Source organism: Otolemur garnettii, unplaced genomic scaffold (assembly GCF_000181295.1).
Source record: "Otolemur garnettii isolate 467f Iridium unplaced genomic scaffold, OtoGar3 scaffold00055, whole genome shotgun sequence".
NCBI classification, from domain to species: domain Eukaryota; kingdom Metazoa; phylum Chordata; class Mammalia; order Primates; family Galagidae; genus Otolemur; species Otolemur garnettii.
The window spans coordinates 8,261,117-8,271,748 of record NW_003852450.1 but is presented as its reverse complement, the minus strand read 5'-3'; the positions used below and the strand labels follow the sequence as shown (position 1 = coordinate 8,271,748).

The 10,632-nt window shown below is 54.5% G+C and overlaps 1 protein-coding gene across 1 annotated transcript in view; it reads right to left on the bottom strand.

Moving 5' to 3' along the window:
- Window positions 1-564: 564 nt before the first annotated feature.
- Window positions 565-10,632, bottom strand: part of KIF21B (kinesin family member 21B) — a 44,739-nt gene continuing 34,671 nt past the window's right edge. The window contains exons 27-34 of the mRNA XM_023514557.1: window positions 8,921-8,959; window positions 6,894-7,030; window positions 5,453-5,633; window positions 4,112-4,276; window positions 3,708-3,825; window positions 2,848-3,018; window positions 1,964-2,163; window positions 565-882 (exon numbers count right to left, since the gene is read on the bottom strand). Coding sequence (XP_023370325.1) covers window positions 825-882; window positions 1,964-2,163; window positions 2,848-3,018; window positions 3,708-3,825; window positions 4,112-4,276; window positions 5,453-5,633; window positions 6,894-7,030; window positions 8,921-8,959 — 1,069 coding nt within the window. The 3' untranslated portion in view covers window positions 565-824. The remainder of the gene's footprint in view (window positions 883-1,963; window positions 2,164-2,847; window positions 3,019-3,707; window positions 3,826-4,111; window positions 4,277-5,452; window positions 5,634-6,893; window positions 7,031-8,920; window positions 8,960-10,632) is intronic.

The window sequence follows — 10,632 nt, the reverse complement described above, 5'->3', positions numbered from 1 at the left end:
CCCTCCTCTGCAAAGCAAACAGAGGAGGTGGCCCTGGAGGCCGGGGCAGCGGATTCCTTTTGGAATCCCAGGTCCCCAAGAGCTGAGGGAAAAAACATGTGGGAAGAAACTTCAAGTCAGTTTCCAGGAGGCAACAGCAAAAAATAAAAATAAAAAACCAATAAATAACTGAAGTATTTCTGACCATCTCCCCAAAGGAATCTTTCTAGCAGCTCCCCCTTGGCCCCATCAGAAAGGAATCCTAGGTAATCGCTGGGGCCAAGTGGGACTAGTTGTGGCCATAGGGTGGGTTAGGGGTCAGCTGTTAGGCCCAGCTGTCTACGCCTGGTTTCCATGGTTACCTGAGGACTAGCTTTTTGGGCTCAGAGGCAGGTGCACTGGCTCCAGATGCTGGCTGGGAATGTGGGGGGAGGCCAGCTCCTGGGGGCACGTGGGGGGGGGCATGACCATGATGGGGCTGGCTGGCTGCCTCACTTACCCCACAGAGCCCCATTGCTAGGCTAAAGGCCAGGAGGAGGGGCAGGGCCAGCTCAGCAGAAGAACACGTGACGAGTGGTGGGTGAGGGAGAGAGGAACAGAGGGGATAATGCCCTTTGGCTTCACAGCTTAATTTCCTCCCCACCCTTGCTCTCCCAAGAAGCTCCAAGAGTCAGGGGAGGGACAGAGGAAACAGCATCCTTGGGAAGGCAGGGAGAACAGGAGAAAGGGCCACACCCGCACCTGTCCCCAGGGCAGCGCCCCATCAGGCCAGGCCACAGCTTCCCTTCTGTGCTGTCCAGGATGCTGGGGTTGAGGGTCCTGGGGGCATGCCTCCGCCCTCACTCCTAGGGTGGGCCACTGTGGGGTAACCGCCGTACACTCCAGAACTTCACCGTCAGGTCACTGGGGTGGAGGACAAAGAGGAGGTTGGTCAGCTCTTGAAGTGTGCCCAGCTGGCTGCCCCCAGAAGTGAAGGATATCCACATTTGTCCCCAAATGGACCTGGGGCTGAGAGGCAAGCATCACTTAGGGGCAAATGGGCTGCAGACTCCAAGGTCCCAGCAGGATCTTTATCCTGGGGGATTTCCTTGTGTTGTGCTATTTTGCCCAGGCCTGGCGGTGTTCCCCTCTGCTTTCTGCTCCCTGGCACCCTGTCCAGGGGCCGTCCCACTGCTCATGCTGAGGGGAGAGGGTGGAGTGGGAAGGCGGGCAGAACAAGCTCTCTGGGCCAGGGGCTGTGAAGGGACAGTAGGGAGAAGGAGTAAAATAATCTCATACCGTCAAGAAGCAGCTCAGATCGAAGTGAGGAGAGAGAGGGGAAAGGAAAGAGGGGAAGAATGAGAGAGGAAATGGGGAGAGGGGCGGGCGTCAGGGCATGGTGGTGGCGCGGCCCTTTATGGCCAGGACTCGGCGAGGAAGGCAGGGGGTGAGTCCAGGGACGTAATTCCACAACTTTACCCGGCAGTCACTGTGGGGGGAGAGAGTGAAGGGCAGAGAGAGAGGAGAGGTAGGAGGAGACAGGAAGGGGATGGGACAGAGGACAAGGTTGGAACAAGAAGAGAAAAGAAGAAAGCCGTCTGAGTAGCACCCCGCAGGGTGGAGAGCCTGGGAGCTCCCTGCATGGGGGACCAGAGCTGGGGGCAGGAGGGAGGGAGGTGTGGTCTGGAGGTGGCAGGGCTGCCTTGTGGTCTGAAAGGTCCCTGGGCAGGAAAGACAGACAGGTGGGGCTAATGTGGGAGGGGCAGGAGAGGCCTGGAGACAAGTGGGCAAGCCCCAGCCCAAGGCCAGCACTTTCTTGCTCATTTGCAAAGCACAGTGCCCAACACACAGTAGGCACTCAGGGAAGGCTGGCATGAGCTGGGTATGGGAAGGAGGTCTCCATATGGTCTGCTCTGTGAATCAAGGGCTTGAAGCCTCCCAGCACCCCCTGTCCATGTCAGGAGAGGGGGTGGGGAGCACAGGCAGCTCTCTGTTCAGCACCCACCTGGAGGCTGTGAAGATGTGCTTGGTGTTGGTACAGATGGCATTGATGGGGCTGTCGTGGCCCTTGATCTCACCGATGGGTGTGAAGTTGTCCACATTCCAGACCTTGATGACACCTGCACGGCAGGCGCTCAGCAGCATGGGGCGGCCTGGGACAAAGGCCAGGGCGCACACCCAGTCCTTGTGTGCATTGGGAATTTGCTGCAGGAAGAGCAGGGCTGGTGAGGACCAGGAGAGGTACCAAGGAGGGAGAGGACCTGCCCTGGGGATCCTCTTGCTAATGAGGGCTGCTATCACGCAGGCAGGGATGGTCAGTCCCAGGAGCCAGAGCCAGGCTGGGGAGGCTGCCAGGCTGAAGGTGCCCCCTTCTGCTTTCTGCTCCTTGGAACCCTGTCCAGGGGCTGTCCCACTGCTCATGCTGAGGGGAGAGGGTGGATGGGAAGGCGGGCAGAACAAGCTCTCTGGGCCAGGGGGTGCTAGGGGGTTTCAGGGGACTAGAGATGGGTCTTTCTGTTTCCCCATTAGGTTTAAGCCTAAGATCCTGCACTGGTGGAGAATACTTTAGCACTCAAATGGGTCAGGCTAAAATGTTAATATTCTAGGAAAGGGAATTTGGAGACTGAGCTTCACATTCAAACCCAGGAGCTGAGAACAAAGCCATTGCTCAGAGCAGGTTGATTAAGCAGGAGATGGTAGAAGAGAGGCTGCAGAGAGGGAGGAGGACGCAGACAGCAGGGCTAGAGGCTGGAGAACAGGCAAGTTTAGGGAGCTCTGAAACCATCCCTGCTGAGGCCAGCAATCCCAAGCCAGAGGGCTCCAAGGATTTGCCTGGGCTGGGGAACCACCCTGCCCTGCCCTACCCTCTCCCCTTCCTATGATTTGCACCTGGATGAGCTCCTGCTGATCCAGATCCCACTTCTTGATGCCATTGTCTCGAGAGCCACTGAACAGGATATCTCCTTGGATGGAGAGACACTCAATGCCATCATAGTGCGGTGGCTCAAAGTTGTGAGTAGGGCCAATGGTGCCTGTCACATAGTCACCCAGCTTGAACATCTGCAGGGGGAGGTGCCAGTAGGGAGAGCTCAGAGCAAGGAAGAGGGAAGGCCAGGGCCTGCAGTGCTGCTGTCCCCAGCGAACTGAAGACCCCCTGTGCAGGACTTCACCCCTCCCATGGGGACCGGGGCTGGGGCTGGAGCCTGACTTAGCTAATGCAGGGGGTGATCTGGCTGATCACTTAAGACCCCACAGCTAAATAGGCAGCTGCTAGGGATTACGATCCTTTTGTTTTTTAATACATTAAATATAATGTTACTTGTAACAACTTTCCTTATTCCTTCCAGTTTCTGACCAAAAACACACAGTTGTCAATGGCATTATCAGGGAGCAAACAAATTAGCGCTGTTTGTACACTTTCTGTTTCGTTTTCCAATTTAGCATTTTATTAATAGTTGCAATGTATCCTGTTTAGTGAATTTTTCACTTTACTTGACTGCTACTCTATCCTTAAACATTTAGGCTATTCCAAATTCTTCACTATTTACAAAGTTCCTCTGCAATCTATAACTTTCTGCACATACTTTCTTGCTTTTATTGGGGTGATTTCTCCAGCACAGCTCCTTGGAAGTCTCATTAGTTTTTATGAGCCTTCTCAAGGTAACAGAGGCCAAAGATGGGGGAGAGTGGAAGAAACACTAGGAATGCCCCCTAATCCCTGGCCTCAGAGCTGAGGCAGCCTCAGGTACCTTGACGTAGTGGTCCTTGGAGCCAGTCACCACGAGGTCATGCCGACTGGCAGTTTGGGTAACTGTCAGGCACATCACAGGGCCAATGTGGCCAGTCAGCTTGGCGATGGGCTGGAACCTGTGGTGTGGAGAGTACCGGTCAAAGGGAGGGGGCAGATTAGAGGGGACCCCAGGCTGGGGTGGGAAGACTGCCCTGAAACAAAGTGGCTTGGCCAAGGTACTGTCCATCTCAAAGTGAGATCAAAAATCTGGATATAGCATCCCCATGTTTCGGGGTTCTTAGAGGAGTGGACACAGCATGAGGGAATGAGGAGCAGCTGTGGTCCTGCCCGCTTCAAACTGAGACCTGAAAACTGCTGCTGAGGACACCAAGCCCTCCTCCCCTCCTTGGCCATCTCACTGACCGGCTCAGCTCCCAGATGCGAACGGCATTGCCCGAGGCGGCGTACAGCATGGTGCCTGAGGGGCTGAGGGCGATCTGGTTGATCTGATGCTCCCCCTGAGCACTAGTGATGGCGCGGGTAGATGTGGCGGCACAGGCGTCACCTGAGATCACCTGGCCTGAGGACCTGCCATGGGAAGGAGAGGCAAGGCCAGAGGTGAAAACAGTCCCTCCACATGGGCCAGAAACCCAGAGAACCCTCAATAACCCACTTCTTCCAGGAAGTCTTCCTTGACTGACAAAAGAGCAGCAGCTTATCTCTGAAGTGGGACCTGGAAGGGACAAGTCCCACACGGCCTGTGGTGTGCCTGGGCACTGGCTGGGAAAGGCTATCAGACTCAGTCATGAGAGGGGGACGGGGGACTGTACCTGATCTGGTGGAAATCACTTAACCTCTCTGATCCCAGTTTCTTCATTTGTAAAAAGAGGCAACAATACCCATTCTGCTTACTTTTCAAAAACTTTGTTAAAGAGCAGTTTTAGGCTCATAGCAAAATTCAGCATAAGATACAGAGATTTTTCATACATGCCCCCAACACAGGCATAGTTTACCCCCCGATATAAATAACCCTCACCAGACTGGTACATTTGTTCCATCATTATTGTCCCAGTCCATAGCTTATGTTAGGGTTTGTTCCTAGTGTCGAACATTTTATGGGTTTGGACAAATGTATAAGGACATGTATCCACCTTTACGGCATCATACAGGATAGCTTCGCTGCCCTAAAAACTTCTGTGTTTACTTCTTAAGGATCAAATTAAATAACAGACTGTAGCCTACAATGTCAATGTAAGGCTAAAGCGAGACTTTTGCTAAAAATGCCATTTTGTTTTGCAGGGGTCCTGGCCTTGGTTCTGTCTCTCTGTGCCCGCCTGCCTGAGACTGGGTCAGGGCCCAGGCTCGGGGGCATGTCTGGGTGGTCACCTACACAGGCAGCAGCCAACAGCCAGCAGGGCTTTGGATGTTGCTGCTGCCTGCTGGACTCACCCTGTTTCCTCTTGTGGACTCATGGGGCGATATCCAACACACCTCAAGGGGCAGAGTTTGGGGCTGGGATGTGGGTGTGAGCCAGGCAGACTAAGGTTCCCTCAAGCTGCTGCCATAGGTACTGTCCCCCATCCCACGGGATTTCACATTGTGCCCCAGAGTCAAACCAAGTTTATGGGCTGGTAATGACCTTTGTGGCCACATAGCCTGGCTGTTCTGGGCTTAGGGGACCACCAGAGCTGGGAAGTACCTGTGCCCAGCCCAGCCCGCCACAGCCTGCCCCTGTGAGGCAGGCTGGGAGAAGGGCAGACTTACGTGAGGGTCCGAATGCACTTGGCCGAGTCGCGGATGTCCCACACTTTGATGTAGGAGGTGGACACGGAGAACACGAGCCCAGAGTGGCTGCAGTACTTGATGGAGACCACGTTGTTGGGGTGGCCCTTTAGAGCTGCAATCTCCTGCCCTGTCACCAAGTTCCACATCTTGCAGCTGCGGTCTGTGGGAGACGGGTAAGAGCCGCAGGGAAGGGGTGGTATCAGTCGGGGGGGAGGCAAATAGCTCCCCTAACATGGGCCATCCACCTTGGTTAGGGGGAAGTGATGGAGAAAGATCTAGAGCAGTGATTTTCTTTTCTTTTCTTTTTTGAGATAGAGTCTCACTATGTCACCCTTGGTCGGGTGCCTTGGCATCATAACTCACAGTAACCTCAAACTTCAATGATTCTCTTGCCTCAGCCTCCCAGTACGTGGGACTATAGGCACTGGCTATTTTTTTTGTTGCAGTTGGCCCCGGCTGGGTTCTAACCCACCAGCCTCGGTATATGCAGCTGGCCGATTTTTAATTGGTGTTTCGTGAGATAAAAACAGCTGAAAAACACTGCTCTCAAGGAAGGAGCTACAAGCCTGAGGGACAAAAACACACACACACTCGTGTGTTCCCAGTGCCCATGCTCTTAGAAAACTCAGGGGAGAGAATAGTTGGTTGGAAAAATTTTAGGTCAGAGTTTCTCAAGCAAACTTCCTACAAACACTAGAGTTCTGTGAGCATTGTCAAGGTGTCTTAGGCTAAACTCAAATTATTAAGCCTTTGGTAATTCCTGCTCCTACTATACTAACAACTGACAAAGTAAGTGAACCCGTGGCCAGCAAACCCCCTGGGAAAGGTTGGATCCAGTCAATCTCATCTCCTTGACACCATCCACCTTCCTGCAGGGGATAGTTCTCGTGTTTCTAGTATGTGTGTCTACTTGGATATGTTCTTTCTGCTGGGATAATGTTTGACTCTGCTGTTGTGATTGAGTGAGGGTAACTTTGTGGAGTCCTCAGCCCAGATCACAAGAAGTACCAAGATTGGGCCGTGCCTGTGGCTCAAAGGACTAGGGCGCTGGCCCCATATGCTGGAGGTGGTGGGTTCAAACCCAGCCCCGGCCAAAAACTGCAGAAGAAAAAAAAAAAGAATTCAACCAGTTTGATGAAAGTATTTCAAATTGTATATAAAACCAGCACACTGTATACCATAATGACATTAATGCACACAGCTATGATTTAATCATAAATAAATAGATAAATAAATAAAGAAGTACCAAGATATGGATGCTGGGCATTGCCTGGAGAGCAGTAGGGCAGTGAGCAAGCTGACCTGCCATCCTCACCTCCTGGGCCCTGTGTTCTTATTCCCTGCATAGACTACCCTGACAAAGGAAGTCGGGGTGGGTGGGAGACCTTAACTCAGCTTGGCCAGGTGGAGTTCCACACACCTTTGGACCCTGTGAAAAGCAACTCATCCGTGGCATCCAGGCAGAGGATGGGCTTGGTGTGGCCCTCAGCCATGGAGACGCACTGCAGCGGGGCCGTCCGTGCACCTTTGGCTCCTCCGACTGGGGAGATGATGCCCCTTCCCAGGAGAGAGGAAGAGAGAGTATGCCCATCAGCCAGGGAGATTGTGGCTGGGCTCATGGAGGTATAGGGGCATAAGGGGATACTGTGGAGATGGGATAAGAGCCTAATGACAGAGACTCCAGCCACACTCCACTTAGGTCTGAACTAGGAATAGGCTGCACAAGGCAGGGAGGGCTTGTGTTATATAGTGATCTGTCAGTTGCCATCTCGGAAGGAACAGGAGGCATGGGCCCCACCGATGGAGAGTTCCTGTCTGACACTGCCTGGCCTCAATCCTGAGACGTAAATGCACCCTGGCCCCTGCTGGGCAGGGCAGAGGCCCAAGTGCTAGAACTGGCTCCTGCAGCCCCCATCAGTAACTGCTGCTGCTTCAGTTACCCTAGTGTGAGGGAGGATACAGAGAGGGAAGGATGCGCAGGCTGTCACCCTCTAAGCACCCTGATCCCAGACTATCCATCTGCCAAGAGAGACTTGCATGTGCATGCACACACCTGCCCATGGACCAACACCGTCAGACCTCTGTCATTTACAAAAGGCCAAAGGATCCAAGGTTAGCTTTGGGTTAGAAGTTGGGAACCTGTCTGGAATGAGGCTACAAGGACTGGAGTTAGCAACTTTCCTTTCCCATGACACGCTGAGGAAGGCAATGAGGCGGATCCGAATGTGTGTGAGGATTTTGCTACACCAGCCACCTGGAGGTTCTGGGGGTAAAGACTTTTTTTCTCAGTGAGGGTGTTTTGGGATGACCCCAGGGCTGAGTTGTATCTGAAAATATATCCTAGTTTGTTTTTTTTTTCCCAAAGAGAATGCTGCTCCCGACAGCAAGAGTACACTGAAATGACCAAGGTCCCACCTGCAGTCCCTCCACAAACTCTGCGTGCCCATCTCCAAGGAGAGCGGTCAGACACACTCAGCTGCCAGCAGGTCTCTCTCTTCCCCCTCCCACACACAAATAGCTCCACTACTGCCCCAGCACCCCACTTCTAACATCAGCTTGGCCTAGGTGTTTGGCTGGGGAAGAAGCCCCAGACTGCCATGAACTATGCCAAAGGGATAACCCTCCCTTCAGTGAGAGCCTGGCAAGTGGCTAGCACCTCATGGTGGCCAAGCCTCAAGGACCACAGGAGAGTAAACCAGAACTTCAACACATGGGGCCAGAGTCGCAGGGAGCAGAGAGCATGCCAGGAGAGTGGGAGGAAGCTCTATCCCACGAAGGCTCTCTGCCTGTAGGCTCAGGCCCACCAGGTCTGGAGACTTGCCCCTGGTTGTGGGGTGCTGTGCTGGTCAGCTGGGGGGACTCAGCCTCTAGCCATTCCACAGCTGGGAGACAGGGAGGTACCCCACATCTGTGTGCCAATAGATGTGGGCTGGGGGCACTGTCCCCTCTGTGTCCCTCCCAGAACCAAGGTCTGAAGAGCTTAGCTTCTGGTAGCAGCTGAGTGAGTCACAAGAGCCCTGAGCCCAGCCACTGGCACTCCTCACAGGAGCAGTAGCCTAGCAAATACCCGTGACCTCCAGGCCTCCACCTGCCTCCAGGCACGCGGCAGAGCTCAGCCCCAGCTCCTCTCAGGTGTCCATGTTGCACCCCCGCCCTGCCCAGGTGATGAGGAAGAAGAGGACAGGGCTTGCAACAAGCAACTGGATGCCCTCCCTGAGCGCCAGCTCCAGTGGGCATGGCACAGTCAGAAGGCTCTGCAGCCACTCTGAGAGGGAGGAACCTGGGAGCAGGAACAGGTGGGAGGGAGGGAGGGAGGAAGGGGAGCGAGGGGCTGCATGCGAGGACAGGGGTGTGCAGGCGGGAGGGGCCGGTGCAGCAAGAGGCAGAGAAGAGAGAGTGCAGAGAGTGAGAGCTGGGGACCAAACACAAGAGACATTCTGTGTGTACCTCAGGACCTCCGACAAAGAGGAGTCGCTGTCATCAGACCTGGGGAGGGCAGAAAATTAGCTGGATTAGGGGGCGAGAGGAGGACACACACAAAGGGACAGCAGAGGTGGCAGCAGCAGCACAGGTGGGTCAGAGGGCAGGTTATTCTCTTCAGGGGGAGTGGAGAGAGGTAGAGGAATGAGGGCCTTCAAGGGACAGCAGGGAAGGGCTGGGGCAGGCTGGCCTGGGAGCTGGGAGACACCCCAGGAGCAAGTCCCCAGGGTCCCTCAGCTGGCAGAGTAGGAGTGGAGAGGGTCATGGGGAGGCATGAGAGCACCTGTCCCACACTCAGGAGACGGTTCCAGGGCTGCGCACTGCTTCCAAGCTCTCTGGTTGGCACACTGCACACTCTGGGGGCACCTGCCCCACCCAAGCAAGCCTCGTACCTGTCCGAGGCTGAAGGAAGCCATGCTTGCTTCTACCCCTCCCTGGGAGCTAGCTTCTCCCAGTGAGTCCTCAGGTGCTCACTTAGCTGCAAAGCCCCCTGTCCTCAGGGGTCACTAGGATGGCACCTAGAGCTGGCTCTATATCCCACATAGATGTGGACCTCTAGGGCACCACCAGGCTAGGTTGAACACAGTCCCCTCAATCCTTCCAGAAAGGAAGGAACATGCTATTGATTGGAACAGTTTGGGACAGGACAGCCTTGATCCACAGTTCCCCCAGTGTCAGCCTGAGCTGAGTAGGTTTGAAAAAGGAGGGTGTTGGGGTGCTGGGTCCACTAGGCTCTGAGCCCCAGGCTTAGCATCCATGGAGCAGTATTTTGATGCAGAAAGGGGCATTTCTGTGGCGAGGTGGGAAGGGCATATACCAGGCACCAGACACAAGATGAGCACTTTCTAACTGGTGGCTCCCTGGGGGGACATAGGGCCCCTGACCCTTGGCTTAGGGAATCTTTTAGGGAGTCAAGACAGGAGCCATCTGGAGAGCAGAGAGCTAGTGAGGGCCAGTGTGGGCCAGCACAGAAGAACACAAGAAGGCAGGGTCCTCCCCTTTCCCACAGCAGAGCGGGCAGGAGTCTGAAGCCCCAGGCTCTGGGCCCAGCTCTGCCACTTTCTAGGTACACGTCCTTGGGCCTGCCTTTGAGCTTCATTTCCTTTTATGTAAAATAGGGAAGGCAATGCTCATGGCTGACTCACAGGTCAAGTGGAGTCACATATACCAAGGTGGGTTGTAAAGCAAGGCAAGAGCACCTGTTGAATGCAGGGGTTGCTGTTAACATAAATCACGCCATTAGTAAGGAAAGCATTGCAATAGGAGCTGTGAGTACTGGTTGATCTGGGCCTGCCAAGTGAAGGTAAGCTGAGGTCTCTTTCTACTGGGACAGTTCAAAAAGACTGCTGAGGCCTTGTTTGAAGCACCGTGGTCAGACATCAGAGCTGCTGAAGCTGAAGGAAGGGGCTTCAGAGAAGAATCAGTCAGCAGAGGCAGACTAAAGGGATAGTTCTGGAGAGCCCTTTGCCTGCCTGTCCCGGTAGGCGGCTATTATCCTCCCTGACTATCCCAGCACCAACCCCAGGGCTTCCTTCTTGCCCTCTCCTGAGGGCCCAGCAGGAGGGCTCACGGGAAGGGGAGGGCCAATAGTCAGCGCAAGAAGGACAGAAATGCCAGGACAGGGAGTCAGAGCCTCCACTCTCAGGGGCTGGAATAGCAGGGCTGGGGTCTGCTGCTGC